The sequence below is a fragment of the Barbus barbus genome (genome assembly GCF_936440315.1).
Source record: "Barbus barbus genome assembly, chromosome: 42".
Lineage (NCBI taxonomy): Eukaryota > Metazoa > Chordata > Actinopteri > Cypriniformes > Cyprinidae > Barbus > Barbus barbus.
This window is the reverse complement of record NC_136720.1, coordinates 27,455,400-27,478,926: the sequence shown is the minus strand read 5'-3', so window position 1 is coordinate 27,478,926 and position 23,527 is coordinate 27,455,400. Positions and strand designations below refer to the sequence as shown.

The following is a 23,527-nucleotide window of genomic DNA, read 5'->3' as shown; positions in this document are numbered from 1 at the left end:
TTACGTTTAGATCTTTATTTAGCAGGAGTCCTGCGACACATTTTATTCTCCCGCATTCCCACACACACACACACACACACACGAGTTTCTACCTATAAAACTCTTGACTAAACTTTAAAGATGCTCTGAAGACAACAAGACGCTGTGCAGTCCCAAGTTTTGGAAAAACAGTGTTCCTTCTGCTCCCAACATTAGAAAATTAATTTTATTCTTAATAAAGTTCCAGTCCGCGTCAGTAAGAACTTGGTCTAACTGTTTTCATTACATGATCACTATTGCTTTGTCTTTTATTACAGATCATTTGAAATGTTCTGAGTATTTATGTGCTTTTAACCTAAATCACAGCAGTTTCCATCTGTGAAGGATGTAGGCTGTCAAAAATACACAATTGTTAGCCAATCATCACAGTGAGCATTTACTTGTCATTTTCCGCTGTGCGTTCATGAGAGTAACATGATGCGTGCGTGTGGTGCTGCTGATGTAGAACACACATGCGCTGCACATTGTTTACGAGCAGAGGAATCCACACGCATGCGTCGTGGTACTGTCATGAACGCACAGCAGAGAAGAGAAGAAATTGTTGAATGAAGTCATTATTTTTGTTTTCTTTGCACACAAAAAGTATTCTCGTAGCTTCATAAGATTATGGTTAAACCACTGATGTCACATGGACCATTTTATTTACATTTAGTCATTTGGCAGACGCTTTTATCCAAAGAGACTTACAATTGGGGAATACAAAAAGCGATTAATCTTGAAGAGGCAATCAGACAGAGGAAGTGCTCGTAACACCAAGTCTCAGTCATTGTTCAAATAAGTACAAGCTAATAAGCGGAGAGAATGGATAGAGGGAAAGATTAAGATTTTTTTTTTTTTTTTTTTGAGTTTAGGATGAAGTCAAGTACTGCCGAAAGAGATGAGTTTTCAGTTGTTGCTTGAAGATTGACAGGGATCCAGCGTTCCGGATAGGGGTGGGAAGATTATTCCAGCAGCCAGGAATGGTGAACGAGAATGTTCTGGAGAGTGATTTTGAGCCTCTCTGTGATGGTACCACAAGGCGTCGCTCACTAGCAGATCTCAAACTTCTGAAGGGGATGTAGGTTTGTAATAGTGAGTGGAAGTAGGAGGGTGCTGAGCCTGTGGTAGTTCTGTACGCAAGCATCAGTGTCTTGAACTGGATGCGAGCTGCCACTAGTAGCCAGTGCAAGGAGATGAAGAGAGGTGTAACATGCGCTCTTTTGGGCTCGTTGAAGATCAGTCGTGCCGCTGCATTCTATCATTTTATCAATGTCCTTACTACATTTCTGGGCCTTAAACATGTCACTTGCATTGCTGTCTATGGAGGGTCAGAGAGAGCTCTTGGATTTCATCAAAAATATCTTAACCCTCTGAGCCCGACAAACGTGAATACGCGTTTTGGGGCAGATTTTCCTGATAAGGCAGAAATGAGCTTGAATTACTCTGCCATTTTTGATCGTTCAGATAAGAGCAATACACCATTCGAATCTGTAAGGGGTCTACTTTTATTTGTATACACTCAAAATAACAACTAAACTTTGTGCTTTTGAAGAATAAAGAAAACAAACAGGGTGCGCTCTCTGTCTTCGCGATCTGTTTTCAGAAATGCGTCACTAAAATGAAGTGTAACTCAGCGAATACTCAACACACAGACATGAGTTATCTCTATAGAAAGCTTGAAGTGTCTTCTTTCAAATGAATTCATATCGAAAACAAATATTCTGCGATGAAGTAATCCGTATGAAACCAATATGATGTTCAGTCTGTCCCGTCTAACTCATTATTTTTAATGAGATCCCGCCCCCTCGTGTTCACATGTAAATAACCACGTGATATATAGATGCTCCTGATATAAAGATGCTCACAAATGTTTTTTCTCTTTTTTTGGTTGTTTGTATTGAATCAGACACCTGCACCACAGATGAATCCTGCTGACTTTCAGTCTCTTCCAACTGTTTTCCTCTGAGAGCGCTGCACCAACATCAGAAACACTTAAATAACACATAAATATCAGGTATGATTTATCTGTTTCACTTGTTGAACAGAATCTGTTGCAGGAACGAGTCAAAGTCTGTTCACATCTCTGTGGTTAGATCAGTGTGCACAATAATGTGTCTTTGACCTTCATTATGTATGTTTTGATTATACTGTGTTGTAAATAAAATACAAATAATTTAAAAAACCCATTTTTTCAGTCTCCTCACTCTGTCTTACCTGCCTCAGTCACAGTCACACTGATGGCCCATTAGCAGCTTTAGGGGAGGGCCCTTTGTCTCTCAGGTGAAAATCACTTAATATTCAAGGCTATTACCACTCCCTCGCATATAGGCTTTCTATCACAAAACATGTCTTTAAAAATGTAAATAAATATACTGTTTTCTGTGAATCAGTAAGCTGAATGATTTTCACATAATTGTGAAGTAAATATTCTAGCCTACAAGATCTGATTCACAAAAGTCTTGTAAACAATTGTTCTGTATGTGTTTTATGGTCTTATTTCAGTGACTTCAAAATTTTAGTTTGTCACTAACCACGCATAAACGTTGTTTTCTCAAAAACACAATCATGTACATAAATGCTGCTAACATAACATTGTAGCCTAGTTTCTGCTGTTTACAGTGTTATTAGACTTTATTTAGCCATTTATATTTTTATAAGCAACTGAAAAAAGCACAAATGTCAGGGCATGTCGAAAGTTCTCCAGGCCCCCAAAACACCCTCAGGGCCCAGAGGGTTAATTTGTGCTCCGAAGATGAACAACCGTCTGATAGGTTTGGAACGACATGATGGTGAGTAATTAATGACAGAACTTTCCTTTTGGGGTGAACTAACCCTTCGAGTCTCGGGCTGGCAGGGATTGTAGGTGTCACTTCACTTCATTTTTAATATTAAAATAATGATATTACAATATGAAACCGTAATACTAACTGTCCGGACTTGTATAGTGGTTTATCGTTCATCCCAACTAGAAGCCATACTGTATCTAGACATGACCGTGCATAATTATTTATTACAAATTATAAAAATTTTTGAATGCATTTTAAGAATACTTTCCCCATCAACTGGTCATACTGCACAACAGCGCTGTATGCTGCGTCAAAGACGCATGTGCTCTTTGATGTAAAGAAGCATGGAAGCGCATGGCGGAGCGAGTGAGAGATGCTCTGAATGAAAACACATTCACTCTGACAGCAGATGGCGCTAAACAGCAGAAACACAACCGTTACCCCGGAAACAAAGCAGATGCCCTACTTTCTAAAACATATTTAAATAGACATTCAGATTTTTGTATTCGCTATGGTGTTCATCAGAGTGGCAAGTACTTAAATATTTAGACTTAATAGGCTATTTATTTTCGAACTTGTGTTTACATTTTAATCTGGACTACAGCATGCCCTAGATATTGTTTGAAAATGTTTTGATTTTTTATTGTTTGGTCACACTTTATGTTAAGGCTCTATTACTTAATTCATTAGTTAAACTGCCAATGAAAAATTCTTCTAAATATTCATTAATCTTGGGTAATTTCAATATTTAATAATATGTTAAAATCAAAAGTTGCAACTGTGTTATTTAATGAACAAATTTATATTTAACAACAAAGATTAATAACTTCTGTAGTAAATGTACCTATTGCTCATTATTAATGTTAATGCATTAACTAAAGTTAACTAATGAGATCTTATTGTACCGTGTTATTTATTGGTCTTTATAATTCTTTTGCGCTTTAATCTGTGTGAAAATTTTTACTTTATACTGTACATATTTGCTGTATTACTTTATTATAGCTATGTAAATGTTCAGTTCTTTTTGTTACAAGAAAAATGTTATTAAACCTGTTATATTTTATGACAACACTTTTTGCAACTAAATTAATACTGTGATAATACCGTATTACCGTGATAAAAGCATTAGCAATTAAATCGCAACATGAAAATTTGATATGTCATATGCCTAACTGTATCATTGTGTGTGTGTGTGTGTGTGTGTGTGTGTGTGTGTGTGTGTGCGTGCATGTAGCCCAAACAGAGATAAACGACAACAAACTCTAAAACACCAACAAGGAGGAGGAAACATTTGCAGGACAAAAATGGCCACTGAGTACAGATATCATGAGAGACAGAGACATAGAGGACGACGGTAAGCGTTTTGACTCAAGTACTCGAGTAAAATCACTCACACACACACAATCAATCGTCTAAACACACAAGCTTGATCACATGATCATAAACGCAAACATGCACAGAATGCTATTAATAAACAAATGATGCAGTGCCAATGAATCGCTGTGTGTGGTCATGTGATCACTCCAGTACAGTGAGCTCTTCAGGAACCAGGGAATGTGAAGCGAGCAGTGCATGATGGGATTGATGACATCACTCACGTCATGTCCAGGCTGCTAATGCCTGCATGTCTGACTCATCTCTGCCTGATATACAGCAGAACAAACACCGCTATCACTCGCTCGGGCAGTGTGTTCAGCCGTTTCTATTCATGGTACAAACGGAGGAAGAGCAGATGCTATTTCTAATGAGAAGATTGTCAAACATCAGATCTCACGGGTCGGCCTGTCTCAGTGTTTATGATAAAGCGTGTGTGTGTGAGAGAGAGAGTAACAATCCTAAGAGCTCACAGGTCACAACACACACAATCAAACACAATGTCATCTTGATCTGCGGCCATTGCTCTGCTGCAGAAACACAGCTTTACTATTCATTAAAACCAGACGATTCCAGCACAGCGGCAAAGATAATCTAGCAAAAACAGAGCTTCTCGTCTTAACGGTACAGTACAATTCACCATCCAGCTACAGTCATCAACAATAACTCCGATCAGATCGAGCAGAACCAGCTCTGCACATCAACAGGTGGATCAGGCTCCGTTTAACTCAGTCCAGGCCCTTGTTATTTCTAGACTGGAGTACTGCACACTAGGGGTGTCCCCGACTAAGGATTTTCATGGTTGGAACGGGATTTTCGAATCATGCCGATAGTCGACTGGGAGTCGAATCATATGTTTGGGGGCGGGGGGCAAAATACATTACCAAGAGTCAAGTAGCCAGACATTCAACAGTCATAAATACTGACGTTAAACACACAGGGAAAATGTGTAACGGGCACCTCGCAGCTACAAACAGGGTAAATAATGTTTTATGATCTGATTAAAAGCATTAAACGTTGGCGAAACCCAAAGAATTCACAACATTTTTATACAGTGGTGCTTCATTGTATTCACAGCGTTTTATTATAATAGTGTTCTCATTATAATGTTATGTGTATATGACAGTCCCAGTCATAGTCATTAATATTCTGCATTGTTGTTTGTCCTGATCGCGCTGAAGAAAGAGATAATCACCGTAGTACTACAATGAAGTGCTTTACTGCAGCGCAACTCAATCAAATGCATCTTATACAAGGATAAATAATAGATACATGATATATATAAACCAGCTGAAATGTTTTGAAATCACTTGTACCCTACCTGATCGAAAAAAAATCCAGTCTTTCACTCTGCCTGTGTCAGTTTGAGTCTTGCTAAAGATTTAAATCCATGCTGCCAAGATGATCCTCTGTCGGTCACGGATCATGGAAAGTAAAATTTAAATCTACAGGGGTGGTTGGATTTATTCACGCACATTAAAATATTTATTTAAAACTTCTTTCTTTACATATTCTTATTTACAGCATTATCATAATAGACTGTATATTAACTTATTCTGAGAAAACCGGTAGTTCTATGTGAAATCAGACATTGAGCACCCCCATATAGCCAAAATGGCATGATCACAACACCCCGAGAATATTCAACTGTGAGATTGGTAGTCAAATCAGGCTCCTCCTATCGAAGCATCGAATTGTTGACTATTCGGGGTCACCCCTACTGCACTCTTCTGACTGGACTTCCATCATGTGCTCCACCTGCTCTAACGAGTCCCTAACCCTAACACCATCCAGAAACCTGCGGTCAACGACGGAGCGACGCTGTGAGGCACCATCAAAATCACTTTCCAGAACGTTTTCATTCACTGTTCCTCGCTGGTGGAATGATCTTCCCAACCCTATAAGAAACGCTGATTCTCAGACAGTATTTAATACACAGCTGAAAACTCGTGAGCACTTCACTGCTTCCAGCTGCCTCTTTAAAACACTACTGTAGTACAAGCAGTTTTCCCCTACTGTATACTGTTGCTGTGGGTTGTTTTTTTTTTTAGTCCATGGGTTGAAGCGAAAGCCCTCACCTAATCCTTAAATCCTAACGTGATTTTAACCTTCAACCCCAGAAGATGGATTTGACCCCCCCCAGAATGTCATTTTGATAGCTAGTTTTCCCCACACTAGTTTTGAGCAGCAAATTGGGCTGGTTTTGTCATGTAGACCAGGCAACCCTGATTACTAGCACTTCTTCTTCGTTTTTTGGCTCCTTAAGGTAAATTGCTTGTTGTGTTCTTCATTTGTAAATCACAATGAATAAAAATGTTTGTTAAATAATTATGTAGACAAACACACAACATTAGAGGTCATGCATTCATGACTCCCAAACTCTGGAATAGCCTTCCTGATAACGTTCGGGGTTCAGACACACTCTCTCTGTTTAAATCTAGATTAAAGACACATCTCTTTAGCCAAGCATTCACATAATGCATCTTATAATCTCGTACTGCAGTTATATCTGATCAAATGTACATTATTATTATTCTTTAGCTTGGGTTGAACAAATAATTTTTGCTTAGATGGAACAGCAGCTACCCTAATTATGTCTCTATTTGTTTCTCTGTTGATTAACATCCCGTGGTAACTAGGAATGACAGAAGCTTCAGTCTGGATCCAACCCTTAAATGATCTGAGATGACCGAACACCTGAGAAAAGATGATGCCAACCCCTCAGAGGACCTCAGAGGATGCCAACGCTCAGACAACATACAGAATTACCTAATTTTGCCATAAGTCAAACATATTAAGGTTCTGCGATATATAAATATATTGTGGAAACTTAAATTTCTGTAGAGCTGCTTTGCAACGATTTGTATCGTAAAAAGCGCTATACAAATAAACTTGAATTGAATTGAATTAGAAGTGAATCTTCACTGGCTTCATAATTTGATTCTTGTCATTCAGTAATCTACTTCATGTTGTCATGATACTAAACTTTCAGAAACCATTACCAATCAAATTGAAATGCAATGACTGTTCATACCACATCAGTGTTTCCCCTATAAATTTTTCCAGCAGCGGTGCTGTTACGTGCCGGAGGTTGTTACCAAGCCGCTCGCGGGTGGTCCGAGGGCATGCACCCCCCGGAAGATTTTTTTTTTTTTAATAACCCCTTAAACCATGACTTCTGGCAAGTTTTGTGGATAGAAATGCACATTTTGAGACATACAAACTTGACATACCATCAACAGAAGGCGCTGCGCCGCTGCTTAATACATTGTAGGGGAAACACTGCCACGTATTAATAAAACATATTTTCAATTGTTTGAGTACTTTAAATATTTAATTTATACAAATATATAAATACTTAAAATAGTATTGAATAATAACAACTTTATGCAGTTGAGTAATTGTCAAGTAAAAAAAAAAAGGGGAAGTCGTGGCCTAATGGTTAGAGAGTCGGACTCGTAATCCAAAGGTTGCGGGTTCGAGTCTCGGGCCGGCAGGGATTGTAGGTGGGGGGAGTGAATGTCCAGCGCTCTCTCCACCCTCAATACCACGACTGAGGTGCCTTTGAGCAAGGCACCGAACCCCCAATTGCTCCCCGGGCGCCGCAGCATAAATGCCCACTGCTCCGGGTGTGTGTGTGTGTGTGTGTGTGTGTGTGTGTGTGCATTTGTTCACTACTCGCTGCTGTGTGTGTGCACTTGGATGGGTTAAACGCAGAGCACCAATTTCGAGTATGGGTCACCATACTTGACAATACGTCACGACTTTACTTTACTTTAAATACATCTTCAAAATAGAAACAGAAAGATTCACGATGCATCAGAAAATTGTAGGCTATTTTTCCCTCCCATGAATGAACATTGTTTTATAGAGTGCAAATGTACAAATAAAAAATTTCCAATTTATTAAAATCAGATGGTGCACACATAAAAACCAATGGCAAAATCGTGTGCATACATTGATTTCTAAACACTAATGTGCAAAATGTACTTTTGGCCACCCATGTTGTGTGTCTGCAGCACTGATCTGTTATTCTAGTCGTTTGTTTGCTGATGTTTGACCGTCTCGCGCTCGTGTAACGTCTGAACCTCCAAACACCCAGCAGTGCAACACAACCTGTGCATCTACTAACCTGAGCGTGGAAGTTTGCCATAGAAGTCGTCTCGATGTCCTTCTTCCCCAGGATCTCCATTTTGACGGGCGAGTTGGGGAACTTAGTAGAGAAGTACTCCAGGAAGTCTGGGAGGTAGGAGGCAGCGCCGTGAATCACGCCCATCACGTAGTTAGCGGCTCCGTCCTGGTCCTCGCTAAACGACAGAGTCACAAACTCCTGTGCGAACCTCTGCATCTCCACAGGAGACAGGACAGACAGCTCCTTGCTGTAGGCGTGAGCCACCAGAGCGCCTCCGTTGGGTTGGTGCTCCACGTGAACCAGACAGCCGAACTCCAGCCGGTCCAGGCCGGGCAGTTTAGCGGCTCTGGCCTCGCCGTCACTGTTCTCCTGCTTCAGGCCGCTGACGGAGCTCAGAGCGTCGCCCTGCTGGACCGGAGGCGGCGACAGCTTGAATTCTGAGCCAGATTTGGGGAGATCAGGACACACCGTCTGGATAGATTTGCTGTACATCTTGGGCCGCTTCCGCTTTTCACCCTCTTTGTGTTTCTTTTTCTTTTTCTTCTTGATCTTTTTCATCAGTAAATCCTCAGCGGAGTCGATCTTCGGCTTCTCTCGGTCACCTACAGCACAGGAGAAAGAGGATTCATTTACAGAAACATCCTCAGAACGAGAGTGATTTGGCATCCTTGCAAACAGCAGAGCTAATGCAGACAGTGGTGAATCAGTCGAGGTCAGTAAATCTCCAGAGTGCTTCAGATCAGCGAGAGCTAAAGGTGAGATGTCTGTGAGATGTGAGCTTTTGTTAGTCATGTTTGAGTAAATCCACTAGTTGAGCACTCATTCAGAGACAACTAGCAAAAACTCTGTAACAATTATCCCACATGTCCACCAGCATCACAATTGTGATCCTGCAGCACAAAAGCAGTCATCAGTAGCACAGGAATATTTGTATCAATAGCCAACAATACATTGTATGGATCAAAATTATACATTTTTCTTTTATACCAAAAATCATTAGATATTACATAAAGATCATGTTCCATGAAGATATTTTGGAAATTTCCTACCGTAAATATATCAAAACTTAATTTTTGATTAGTAATATGCATTGCTAAGAGCTTCATTTGAACAACTTTAAAGGAGATTTTCTCAATATTTAGATTTTTTTGCTCCCTCAGATTCCAGATTTTCAAATAGTTGTATCTCAGACAAATATTGTCCTATCATAACAAACCATACATCAATGGAGAGATTATTTATTCAGATTTCAGATGATGTAAAAACAATTGACCCATATAACTGGTTTTGTGGTCCATGGTCACAAAAAATAGACACTAATAGAACAAATACAGAAACGGACAATCTAACTGACCCCGATGGCCGACCATCAAACCACTTTGACCATGAACACACTCACCGGACACAAACTCACTAGAGAGACGAGCAGACGCAGCAAAACATTGCGTTCACGCTGTCATCAGAACTAAACTGACACACAGTTATACGAGTCTGTGAAACGCTGAGTCCGTCTGTCACCATACGAATGATCCGACTCTAACGGTTTATTAATGCTCTTCAGGGCTTGCAAAATCGCTAGCCCGACGTCCCGGGGCTATTGTGTTTTCCAGTCGGGCTACCAGAATGCATCACTGCCTGCCCGACGGGTCTTAATACAGGACACCCACGCAGTGTTCCCTCTAAACTGAGCACGCTCTTCTTCCACCGCGGACGCGCAGAAGAAATAATGTGCCTCGCGCACACAAAAATGAGTTCGGAAGCCATTTCATTGACTGCCGCCAGTAAAAGGAAAGAATAGCAATGCTCGGGCAAACCGCTCTAGAGCTGATGTCACGACAGAGTTAGAGCCGGTGAATGTGGTTTACAGGTTTCATAGAAAGAGAACGATATGCACCAAACGAGTCGCTGTAGAAACTGAATACTTCAATGGTTGCGGTGCGCTCAACACGAGAGACAACACAAACACAATGACATCTGAAATAAAACATCCTCATGTATTAAAGAAGAGTGGCTTGATTAAGTGCTGGAGGATGGGTAACAGAACTCTGAAACATGTTCAGTCTCACACAAGAGTACTGTACAAACTGTACTTCATAACCATGTTTAGACAGATATAGAAGAATTCACATGTTCATGTTTTTATATTTAACTTACAGATCTCAGCTTAAGTTTAGCTTCAGTTTGTATTCTATTCTATCAGTTTAAATAGTTTGTTTTGATAATATATTATGTTAGGGCTATATTATAAACCTGATAAATAATTGACCTTGTTTTTGAGTCTCTTGCTCATCAAGACTGTATTCATTTCAAAAATACAGAAAAAACAGTGATATAGTGAAATATTATTGCAATTTCTAATATTGGTTTCCTATTTTAATACCTATACTTTAAAATAGTATTTATTTCTGTGATCAAAGCTGTATTTTCTGCATCATTACTGCAGTCTTCAGTGTCCCATGATCCTTCAGGAATCATAATAATATACTGATTTATTATCACTGTTGAAACTGTTCTGCTGATTAATATTTATTTGGAACCTGTGTTACTTTTTTCTTTGATTCTTCGATTAATAAAAAGTTTAAAAGAACAGCATTTATTCAAAATATAAATATTTTCTAACAATAGAAGTCTTTACTATCAATTTTATCCATTTAACACATCCTTTCTGAATAAAGCTTATTTAACTTTCTTTAAACTTTTTTAAAAGTATAAAAAAGTATTTGAATAGTTTATATTGTAACAAAATCTCTATTTTGACTAAACACTATTCTTTTTAACTTTTTATTTTAAAAAAATATCACAGCTCCCAAAAAATACAGTATAAAAACTAAAATAAAATAAAAAAGCAGTATTGTTTCCAGCATTGATTATAAATCAGTATATTAGAATGATTTCTGAAGGATCATGTGACTCTGAAAATACTGCTTTGCTTCACAGGAATTAATTACATTTTAAAGTATATTAAAATAGAAAACATTTATTTTAAATTGCAATAATATTTCACAATATTGTTTTGTGAAATAATATTCAGTATTTATAATCAAATAGATACAGCCTTGATGAGCAGAAGAAACCTCTTAATAAACTTTATTGATCCAAACGTTTGAACAGCAGTGTATTGTTCAGTAAAAATGTTTTCTCTTTAACCTAAAATATACATCATTTAGTTACATCAAGGGTCAAATCAAATATAAATAGCACATTAAAGTTAAACGTTACACACTGTTTTGTGTGCGTGCTGTACAGGTCTGGTGTAAAGAATGCTTTTGATCAGGTGACAGAAATGTTCCCCAAAAGAGAGAAGTTTTGCTCAGAAAGAAAACAAATTAGAGGAACATTGCTCCCACGGGTCCTTAAATTTGATACAATTAAACTGAAGAGTTTTTAAGGTTTTTAAATACGTTAAATGGTATAAGAAATAATTTTTCAAATTGCCTTAAATAGATTAAGAATTCTGCAGATACCTTGTAAATAGTCAAATAAAACTCTTTCCTTTATTCGTTGATATTTGTGTATAGAAAATGTTTTTGATCGACATTTATGGTCTTTATTTTATTTGGGCTAGTTAAAGTAATTTTCTGGCTACCAAAATCTGAAGAGTACCTGCCGAAGGGATACCAGGGATTTAGAAATTTTGCGAGCCCTGCTCTTCTTTCCAACTTACTAATGACTTATCTACTTCTATTTCATTAAATTCTTTAATGACTCATTTTATACTTTTTACAAAAAAAAATATGGTGAGACAAACATAATATTTTTGTCATGTGAATAAAAATCAACATGTAACTAACGCTCTACTTTCATTAATGATGTGACATGATTAGTTGGTTTAGTCATCAGTTGTGTACAAATGATGGTGTGTGTTAAACACAATCTAAGGGCGACAATGAAATAGAAACTCTGTGTGTTTCCATAAATGAAGAGGCACAGATGAGAGTTTAGTACTGTATTGTACTATACTGATCCCGACTGCATCTGTGCCATGTAAATATCACTGTTTTAAAAGAATATTTTTGATTGCTTGAAAAAAAAAAAAAAAAAAAGGTTTCAACACATGACCCAAACACAGTCTATTCAATCTTACAAGTGGATCCCATATGCTAACTGTTTGAATGTTTTATAACATCATTATTATTAACGGATTATAAATGGTGAACGTATATCTTTACTCACTGTCACGTGATCAAGTCAGTAAAGTGACTGAATGTACGTCACAAACATTTCCTGCTTTATTTAGAATCAGACCCTAATCTAAAATGACTCGTGGTTCAGTAATAACTCTGAACGATTCACTGCCTAAACGAGTTAAATACTAAATCATCACATTTGCAACCAATCTGGTCTGTCAGTTGCATTCTGGATCCCAACACTAGATGATAAAATTATTGTGATATAGTGATACGTCAATGTTTTTTACCATTTATTAAATAAGCAATAAGGTATGAGAGGTTTTGTCATATTTTGTATGACACAGTCACATGACTAATCTAAAATGAAGCACAATACCAGGGCTTTTTTGGCTAAAATATTATACTAGTAATAAAGTAATAAATAATACATTTGGAGTAAGTAATAAATTTGGATTTGTGCAGTGATAATAAACATCTCATCTCATATGAAAATATCTGATATTAACATTCAGGCAAAAAGACGATCTGCTGCCAGTAGAAAGTGTGTTTTTGAGCAGGTTCACTCTTTCTCAGACGTCTTTCAGTGACCAGCATCTGTCTAAAGCTCTGTTTAGGAACACAACATATTTTAAAACTACATTCTAACTATTAAAATGATAAACTGTGCGCATGTCAAGAAGTGAACCCGAGTTTCCAAATGCACAAGAGTCCAGCTCACGTGTGGATTCAGAGCGCAGGTCAGAGGTCAAAGGCAGGTGAACGTGAGTGTTGTGAATTATGATTGACAGATCGCTCACCTTTCTGCAGGATCTTCACCTCTCCATTCTCTCTCTTCATCTCCATCATCAGCTTATGTTTTTTTTTCTCCTTCATCTCTTTCTCCTGCTCTTTTTCTCTGTCCTTCTCTCTCTCTCTCTTCTTCTCGCCGTCTCTGTCTCTCGGTTTATCTTTGTCTTTGATGGTGTGATCTGTAGGAGAAAGAAACACATTGGACTGTTAAAAGAAACCAAAGCATTCACTGATGTCACGTTTCTCTGGTTCCTGGACTAAAGCGCCGTACAGAAGGTTCTGCGTGTGAACGACGGCCTGCTCAAAGACACAATAGTGAAAGTTTGTGAATTTACCAGCTCACGTCTTTAACTAGTAGTCACATTCCCCAACAGGTTCTCAAAGTATATTTTCATACACCTGGATAAACTGTCATGAAAACTGACATGTTTGAACAGCCCTAAAAAGAAGCTTTATTTTCTTTATGCCCAATGTAATTTTGGTTCTTTGTATCTTGAACACATTCTGAACAGGCCTCATGAGGTTCACGATCCTCGTACAAACTAATGAAAACATGATTATAAAACACTAAACATACTGTTGTAGAAGCAGGTAAACAGACAGAGACAATGAAAAATGATCATTCTGTCATCATTTACTCTCCCTTGTTTCTTTCTTCTGCAGAATACAAAAGAAGAGATTCTGAAGAACTGCTTTTGTCAAAACAGTGAAAGAAACCACTGCACCCATCTGACTTTCACTTTATGGACATTTTTCAAAATATATTTTTTGATGCAGAAAGTTAGTCATGCAGGTTAGGAACGCTGTGAAGGCGAGCAAATGATGATTTGGGTGATCATGTTTTGGTGAACTATCGAACCGTTTCTGAGGTCGATCCACTGAAGGAAACCGCTTCTTCTGAGAAGCTTTACGATCCATTTACCGCTCCTGTCCAGTGTTAATTTCGTTGACGAAGACGACGACGAAAAATATTCGTCAACGAACCTTTTTTCTGTGACTAAGACGAGACATTGACGAGCTAAAACTAATATCTGATGATATAAAACTATGACGAAATTTATGCCACATCTTCGTTAACAAGACGAGACGGGACTAAAATGTTATTTGAGGACTACCGGACATTCAAAATACATCCTATAGGCTAAGTTAACTGTCTTGTCTTTCAAAATGTGTGTCTCTGTCATTGCATAATGTGCGTTTGCATGGCAGCCGCGGTGGACGGATAGGCTACCAAAACGCGAACTAGCGATCTGAAACAATGGCCTCAGCACCCGAAGGGTTAGGGAGTGGGTGACCAGACGTCCCGTTTTTCCCGGGAGTCACAATTCATTGTCGATTAACTTAAAGTCAGTGAAGGTGCGATAGGCGGAAACGCGCTGATAGAAGTGCTCTCTCTCGCGCACGCTCCACTTCTTCAGTTCTCATACAGCGCGCGATCAGTTCTCAGCGCTCAAATACACACACAGCAGTCCACATGTCTCTCATGTAGAGCATCTCACGGAAATACAGTCCGTTATGGTTTAAGTGAGCTTAAACATGTGGGTGAAAACTGAATGTATGTCAGTAGGCTATTACATACATACCTTCCGTCTTAAATGGACAGCATTCCTAATTATCTGTCATCAATGTTAACCAACAAAAGACGTTAAATAAATGTATACTTAAGTAAACCTACTGTATCTGAAAAATTAGTTTAATTTATATCTCTACCAAAAAATTTAAATTTATTCCAGTTTTTCCAAATTCAATCCTTGATTCAAATTTCTCATAACTAAGCTTAATTGATTTGGTCTAAAGAGAGAAGAATTGATGACTATTTTTGTTTGAATGCTACATATAAAATAGCTACCAAAATAAATGTTGGTAACTGCAGTTTGACTAAAAGTAATGACTAAAAGTTGACAAAAATGCAATGACTTTTCGAGTTAGGAGTTAGTGTGAGTTAGTAGGAGTTAGGGTTAGTGTGAGTTAGGGTTAGTGTGAGTTAGTGTGAGTTAGTAGAAGTTAGTGTGAGTTAGGGTTAGTGTGGGTTAGTAGGAGTTAGTGCGAGTTAGGGTTAGTGTGAGTTAGTAGGAGTTAGTGTGAGTTAGGGTTAGTGTGAGTTAGGGTTAGTGTGAGTTAGTAGGAGTTAGGGTTAGGGTTAGTGTGAGTTAGTAGGAGTTAGTGTGAGTTAGGGTTAGTGTGAGTTAGGGTTAGTGTGAGTTAGTAGGAGTTAGTGTGAGCTAGGGTTAGTGTGAGTTAGTAGAAGTTAGTGTGAGTTAGGGTTAGTGTGGGTTAGTAGGAGTTAGTGTGAGTTAGGGTTAGTGTGAGTTAGGGTTAGTGTGAGTTAGTAGGAGTTAGTGTGAGTTAGTAGGAGTTAGTGTGAGTTAGTAGGAGTTAGTGTGAGTTAGTAGGAGTTAGGGTTAGGTTACTAACCGTTTGGTCTCGTACTGTATCGTGTATCTTGTCAGTGTGTGCACTTGCTTGGCCAGTTTTAGTTGACAAACAGGAAAGTGGGTCCAGCTGAATTGAAATGGTGATTTGTTTGATTGGTATAAAAAAGGTTATTATACCGCGGCAGTCGTCGTGTGAAGCCCTTTTAGTGTGAAGACCATCAACTCTACCGGGTAGGGACACCGGCAAGGGATAGAAGTATCGCTTTTTATTTTAGTTTTTTAATTTATATGTTTAGTATTGAAATGTTTGAGTATTATTTAATTTCTTTATTTTCTTAAATATGTGGGTATATAGTATTTATAGAGTTGTAACTTTTAGTTTGTGTTACTTTTTCTTATTTGTTCTTATAAGTCGCTTTGGACAAAAGCGTCTGCTAAATGACAAAAGTGAAGTAAGTAAAGTAAGGTTAGTAGGAGTTAGTGTGAGTTAGTAGACGTTGGTGAGTTAGTGTGAGTTAGTAGACGTTGGTGAGTTAGTAGGAGTTAGTGTGAGTTAGTAGACGTTGGTGAGTTAGTAGGAGTTAGTGTGAGTTAGTAGGAGTTAGTGTGAGTTAGTAGACGTTGGTGAGTTAGTGTGAGTTAGTAGACGTTGGTGAGTTAGTAGGAGTTAGTGTGAGTTAGTAGACGTTGGTGAGTTAGCATCTGTAGGACAGACAGCTAACAGTGTGTCTTAAATGACTGAATGTGGCTTTTGTGCTGATGTTTTCCTCACAGTTGTGTTATGATAGATGGGTTACTTCTTTACTAGCGTTTATTAATGTTATGTGGGAGTAACAGGCCTGACACAAACAGTAAATAACACACAACAGTTCAACACAGTGAAGCTCACAGTATAAACACAGAGAACAACACATATTTATTACAGAAGAACAGAAGATCGCTGTATCGTGTTTTCCGACGTAAATCAATGTTCTTCAAACATCGAGCGAGTGTTATTACTGAGATTCCAGCAGTAATACAGCAGTTATTATAATCGTAATGTTCTGGTGTCCGATGGACATCTCCGGAATGACAGCAGATATTTCGATTACTGTTTTTATTAATACGAGCTATTATTCTGCCGTCCTACAGACTAAACTGACACTTGAATATAAAAAGACGCATATATTATCGCATGTTATGATGTTCGCGTCTCTGTGCGGTAACACAGCAGATATTATGATGTTATTATAATGACAGCAGATATTATTATGATGCTATTCCGCTGTAATACGCGCGTCCGCGGCGGGTCACATTGCAGCTGCACGCGCGTCACTGATGCTAAGCTAACTAGCGCGCGCTGTCGGGGTCTTCCACGCAAATAAACACACACACTCTCGTCCACGAGCACAATAAACACATGATAAAGACACACACACACTCGCACCGATCACAGCTAGCGAAGCAGCGGCCCGTTATCAGCCACGAACAGCGCCCGAGCGGCGGCGGCGAAGCGACTAGCAATACCTTTCTGCGACAGCTTCAGCTCTCCGTTCTCCTTCTTCACACTGAGGTGATTTTCAGCCGTCAGTTTGTGTTTCTTCCTCTCTTTCTCTTTGCCTTTCTCTTTCTCTCTCTCTCTGTCTTTCTCTCGGTCTCTGTCTTTCTCTGTTTTGGTTTTCTTGTTTTTCGGTTTGCTGCTGTAATTCTGCTGCTCCGTGTCTCCGTTCATCTTCTTGGCTTTAAATACTTTCTCCTCATGTCGGATCTTCTTGGCCGGTGGAGGATGAGGATGGTGCTCGCGGTTCTGGGACGCTGGTTTCGGTTCGGTGGGTTTGTTGAGCTGAATGAACTCCGCCATCTTTTCTCTATTTACTCTCTCGAGCTGCTGCTGTTTGTGTAAGACGCACGGGGGAGGCGTGGCCTGGCGGTGATTGACAGAAAGAACGTACTTGAGGCGGGCGTGGCCACACGCGGATTGACAGCAGGAAAGGTGACGTCAGCAGCTTGGTTGCTGTATTGATTTGATTATGATGCACGAGTCCATTTACTATCTCGATGTTTTTCCAAATTTTGAGGATACTCGATGCATCAATAATTTTGCTTTCGACACATTTAGAAAGGTGATCGTTTTTGCCTCAGAAAGACATGATCTGGATAAAACAGCAAATTGTTTACTGCTAAATATTTATATAATCTACACATGGTGACCACTTACTGCTTTATACTATGTGAAAAAATAAAAATCACATTCACACACATTATTTATATATATATATATATATATATATATATATGTGTGTGTGTGTGTGTGTGTGTGTTAGTGTGACTGTGTGTGAGAGAGAAAGGAATATGAAATGAAACATAAAAATATGAAAGTTATACAAAAAGTGCAATCTTCCTACAAAAGGTTGTGGTTGTTGCAACGATTGCATGTGTTTCTTTGAAGAACAAAAAAACATGAACAAAGAAACAAATAGGTAGAATACAGAATGAGTATTATATTATATTTACACTCCAAGCCCAGATCTTTTCTCATATACAGTATCAGATGTTTGATTATCACCGTCAATCATCATATTTTCAGATTCAATCTCGCATTCAATTTGTTAATGGGATATAAAGAGAAAGTGAATAAAGGCAATACATTTCTTTTTTTTTTTTGCTTGTACAGAACAGCTTGTTTTGCTGCTTGATATTGAAAACTGGTGAGTTTTACCATATTATTTTAGAGTATCATCTTAATTACGAACACACTGGTTTTTAGTGCAAACAGTTTTAGTGTTTACTGCATGTTCTAATTGTTCTGGTGATTTCCCTACAGCGGCTAATGAACCGGAAGTACTTCCGCTTTGAAGAAAAAGGTGAATAGAGGATATCAATATTTATGTTATTAAACACAACTGTACTAATGAACAAGTAATACTGTCATGGGTGAAACAGCCACTTATAAAAGCTTGTTGTGTATTTAGGAATCTGAACTTGGCTCAATACTTGAAATATTTTTTTACTTAAAATAAAAACAGGTTACATTTAAAACTTGCATGATATATAGCCAGGAAAACATGAGATTTCATTAAAATATTAATTATATAGTCCTGTTCCACTAACAGAACAAGAATCCATCGTTATTGTCCATCGTTTGTAATTGTTTTTTGAAAATGAATAATTCCAATGAAAACAATCATACATTTATTTATCCTATGACAGTCATTCTATTATTTTGGTAAAATTTCACACACAAAGTGTATTTTTTATGCCCATTTACATTTACAGATAAATTTGCATGATTAATACATTTGTAATGTACTGTATTTTAAATTTAATATTTTAAACCTAACCTTCAGAGGAAATAATAAAATAAGTGGATTGCTTTTCACCAGCTGCGCAAACTAAAAGCATGATGAGAAACGACTTGCTGACAACAGGGCTTAAAACTCATTTAATCAAAACAATCACAACATTTTGTTTTTGAATGCAAGTTAAAAGATTTTGTCTGGAATTAATTCTAGCTATATTGAATTGATTGTTCGTTAAATTCATGTGAAAGCAGTTATCATGTCTCCACTCATGATGGAGCTGTTTGGCTTTGCTTACGTGGATCGCTGGTCTGCTGTGAGAGCGAGAGATTTCTTCACGCGTCTCAAACCAGCCTCTTCTCTGTGACTTCAAGGAAATTCCAGTGGCGTCCCGAGAGGTCATGTGACCCCGGATGGAGGAGCATTGACAGAGAGACCAGACACTCATCCTTCATCAGCTCTGCTGTCAGAACTTCTCAAATAACATCCATTCAGTGAGAAACAGGAATGAATAAATCAGAGTAAGACGTGAGCAGAAAGACTCGATCACAGGAACACAACAGCTTTACCAGCAGATGGAAATATTTATCAATGGATCTGTGGTGAATGTAGAGTATGAATACATGTGAACAGAACCTAACCCTAGCTCCTTCTGCCGTCTACTATCACAGGACTGCTGTATTCTAGCATCTGAATGATTAGCACATCAGAAAAATAATGGCAAATGACACACTGCTGCAGCAAATGCAACCGACACAGAAAACCAAACACTGCTGTCCTCAAACACACGTCACCAGCAGATGGCGAGAGTGAGCGCCTGAAATAACATGAACATCAGCCGCAGAAACTTCAACATGAGAAATACACACACACACACACACTCGCACACAAACAAACAAACAGACACACACACACACTAACACACAATCACACACACCAACACACACACAATTACACAACAACACAAACAATCACAGACCAACACAAACACACACAGCATGCACTGCGAATAAAGCAGCAGAAGACATTTTTCCTCCTAATGTTTTACTGACATTGATTGATTGATTGATTGACAGGCCTGTGTTGGAAGGTCGAGTAAAATCCCAGAGGTTTAAATGCGACGTTGTGTAACTCGCACACATTCTCTCTCTGTGTCTCAAACACACACACAGAGTAAAAAAAGGCACGGGCGAGCTGTCGGGAATCGTTCGTGAAGTGAGAAAATGGCATATACAAAAATAACCTCTAGAATACAATTTACAAAAAGCATCATCAATACAATCTCCAGTCCGTGGCGTCTCGTGAAGCGGCCGACGAACGCAAAGAAACGGAGAGAAAAGAAAACACAGTCCTGAAAACGTTTGTTCTAACAGGAGGGCAAATAACTTACAGTTGAGGTACGCCAGACGCTTTCATGCACAGACGTCTCACATCGCATTAATATATTCAGTGATAGTACATTTGCATCATCATCATCATTTACGGCTCGCCCTGTGAACTCCGGCCCGCGTTGCCTGATCTCAGTCTAAACTATTGCAGAAGAACAGGTCCAGCCACGCAGCAGGAGTAAGGCAGGTTCTGATCCCGGAGAGACGCTTAGCACCAGCACAGTGAGTCCATGGCAGCGAGGTGCATCATGGGAGATTATCTTTGTAGCTTTACTGATTGTGTTAGTCAGAGAAGAGGCGCCGTCCGTCTACAGTGGCACTTATAGAAGAAAGAGGAGCATGGAGTGTGGAGCGGATGGGTGCCGCGGTCACGTCCACTCCGATGGAGGCTCCCTGGGGCCTTTGGGATGCGAGCAGCGGCTGCCGAATCCTGCGGCACAGAGACGCTTGAGAGAAACTCACAGATCGTAACGGAAGAGCTCTGGTCTGCTCTGGTCACTCACCGATCTCCGTCTCTGCTCTCCGGTCCTTCACAGGAGAATCTGGACCCTTTCCGTTCTTCTGCTCAGCATCTAGACAAACAAAACAAGTCTGGCATCACCGCTAAACAAATGCACATCTCTGCCGTCAGGCTTGCATTTCATCACAATCAGACCGAGTGTCTCTGATCTCTGAGATACAGCTGGAGATTCGGAGCGGCTGCTAACGGCTAACAAAAGCACATTAACATTCAAAGAAAGCTGAGTGTTCAAACACAGTGCACTGCAATGCTGCAAGTAAATAAAAATATTTTTTGAAATAATAATAATGTTCATTGTAATAACGAAAATCATATCTTTGTGTAAACAGTAAAGAATTAACTGAGCAGCCGGCGGCGTCTGTGAATGTCAGAAGGCGTCACAATAAACCCACACTGACATTAACTGTGATATTTAAAAAAATTATAATTAACTGCTGTTATCATGTTAAACAAAATAATGCATTAAATAAATAATGTAAATAATGCACCTCACGCTGGTTTCTAGTGCTGCACAAACTCAGGTCAGAGATGACGGGTGAAAGTGGGACACAGAGATTCAGTAAAAATAGAAGTCTGCAGGAAGTGCTGATGAACAGGAAGTGTTTTGGGCTGATAATATGATGTGGTTTAATGTGGTGGCATCTCTAAGGCCCGGGTTTATGTCTCGCACACAGCGTTCAAAGTACACTCGACCGCGGATGAGTGTGAACGGACGAGCTCGACACACGCAGCGGCACCTAGTGCACTCGCTCGGTCTCAACATTCACCGCTGCACACAGACACTTCTGATGACGGAGACTGCGAGACGTACCGGTCTTTGGAGGACTAGCAGGAGCTTGTGTGTCTGCAGACGCCTGTGAAGGGAAGAGACAGACATTAAAGCTCTGGTTCTCAGTCGTTTGCAGCAGAAACAGACTCACTCTCACCTGTGACGACGGCTCGTCTGAAGACGCTTCGGCCGGTGGCGGCTTCACATCTGCGGGGTCTGAATGAACATGAGGGAAACGTTACAGGAAGTTCAGATAGACATGAGAACGAGTGGCTCTCTGACGACACACTATCACCTCACTAATGAAACAGACCAGTTTAACGCCTGAACCCTTAATGAGCCAGTGATCAATGCTCTTCAAACTCACAAAATCCACACACACACAAACACACACACACATAGGGCAGGGTATCGAGTTAGATACTCTTTAGGCACCGACCGAATTTATCGAAACAATGTCTCATCGTTCGGTACCAAATTTCGATAACTAAGGGGTTAATCTCATCAGCATCAGTGAGCCAATTAGGGCTGTCAAAATTACTGAAAAACTAAATTCGAATTTTCTACTTAAATATTATCAAAATTCGAATTATATTCGAATTTAAAAGGCATAATTTCAGTTAGGGAGGAAAAAAAGCTTTTGGCTTCTCTCCTGAGACCACAAGAGCAAATTATTACTAATGCATGTTTCTTCAAAGCGTAATAAAATAAGACGATCTTTGAAAAAAGTGCATAATGTTTAAAATAGTGTTTATAAACCATATATAATTAATAAAGTTGCTTAAACAATTAGAAAAAAAAAACAGCACCATGCATCCATGTATAGTTTAATACAACGGGCCAAAACCCAATCACAAAGAGTAGGATACTTTCTTCATTTAAAAACATGAGATGCAGTGGGATGGGAAAAACCGCCATAAAGTCTCGCACATGTTTTTTAAAATTGTAAATTGAACTTTCATTAATTTTACATGCTTTCTAAACACGTGTCTCTCTAGTATGGTGTTATTTTGACTAAATATTAAATTGTAGAGAAATTCCAGGATCAGTTCCCTCTTCACGTAGACCTAGTATTTTCATCGGGTCAGTCGTAGAAAAATCTAAAAGGTTGATAACTTTTGACGTTTAATCCAGGTATGAAAATAATACCTAGCGTAAGAGTACGGAGAGATGTGTGAGTGCACAGGACAGAGTTTGAGAGTGCGCACGCACACTTGAGCGAGAGGAGAGACACGTTTTAAGAGCGCGCACTCTTTCTGTAGTCAAACACACCTACTAGTTTACACCAGTTTCACTCAGAGATGTGTCTCACACGTGAGGAGGCTGTAGTGTTAATGCGTCCCAGCCCCCTTAGATGTAAGGCTACATTTACACTGGTGCGTTTTTGTTTTAAAATGAAAACAATCCTCGTCATGCTGGTGTTTCCACTGCGTTTCAAGCCGGCTTTCCACCACCTCAAGAGTCGACAAATGACAAGCGACAGACCAGAAGTCATTAATTTCCAACGTAGAAGAGTAGTGCTGGAGCTGCGTGGCGTTCCGATCATATACAGATCTCCGTTCATACACACGACCGAAAACGCGCGTTACGTGAACATTCATGCACACTGTAGCATCATGCTACATAAGACAATAAATAATATTTATATTCCGCTTTTACTCAAAACTTACTTTAAACCACCATCAAATGTTTGTAATAACTTCCGATTGCAGTCTAATGTGTGTTTTGGCCATGTAATGTTTCTGAAATATGTTATAACCTCTGGGTCAGAACAGCGATCGTGGAAGAGAGAACACAGGCAGACAGCGCTGGAAGCTGCTAACGCTCATCAGTAAATCAGTGGAAAATGAATAGAAATGATGATTCTGTGTGAGCTATGCATTTTAAAATGAACGCGCACTCATGTAAATGTAGCCTAACATGTGTAAACTGAAGACTATACGAGCTTTATTAAAACCATTTGCACTG

The 23,527-nt window shown here is 39.1% G+C and overlaps 2 protein-coding genes and 1 long non-coding RNA gene across 7 annotated transcripts in view; 1 reads left to right on the top strand and 2 right to left on the bottom strand.

The window, feature by feature from the left end:
- LOC306861734 (lysine-specific demethylase RSBN1L-like) overlaps positions 1-17,476 on the bottom strand; it is a 26,087-nt gene extending 8,611 nt beyond the window's left edge. For 2 of the 3 annotated variants that reach the window (XM_079404158.1, XM_079404160.1), the window contains exons 1-3: positions 17,111-17,464; positions 13,238-13,408; positions 8,311-8,912 (exon numbers count right to left, since the gene is read on the bottom strand). In XM_079404158.1, coding sequence (XP_079260284.1) covers positions 8,311-8,912; positions 13,238-13,408; positions 17,111-17,444 — 1,107 coding nt within the window. In that variant the 5' untranslated portion in view covers positions 17,445-17,464. Of the gene's footprint in view, positions 1-8,310; positions 8,913-13,237; positions 13,409-17,110 lie in introns of all 3 variants that reach the window. The other variant, XM_079404159.1, reaches the window with a different exon arrangement.
- On the top strand, positions 16,878-23,527 carry LOC306861743. The gene is made up of 5 exons (XR_013783501.1): positions 16,878-17,156; positions 17,369-17,576; positions 18,258-18,291; positions 18,408-18,447; positions 19,257-23,527. It is a non-coding gene; the product is annotated as an uncharacterized lncRNA (long non-coding RNA).
- LOC306861739 (tyrosine-protein phosphatase non-receptor type 12-like) overlaps positions 18,576-23,527 on the bottom strand; it is a 42,209-nt gene continuing 37,257 nt past the window's right edge. Inside the window, exons 14-17 of one of the 3 annotated variants that reach the window (XM_079404170.1) lie at positions 21,717-21,775; positions 21,602-21,644; positions 20,774-20,842; positions 18,576-20,700 (exon numbers count right to left, since the gene is read on the bottom strand). In XM_079404170.1, coding sequence (XP_079260296.1) covers positions 20,639-20,700; positions 20,774-20,842; positions 21,602-21,644; positions 21,717-21,775 — 233 coding nt within the window. In that variant the 3' untranslated portion in view covers positions 18,576-20,638. Of the gene's footprint in view, positions 20,701-20,773; positions 20,843-21,331; positions 21,536-21,567; positions 21,776-23,527 lie in introns of those variants that run through there. The other 2 variants (XM_079404168.1, XM_079404169.1) reach the window with 2 other exon arrangements.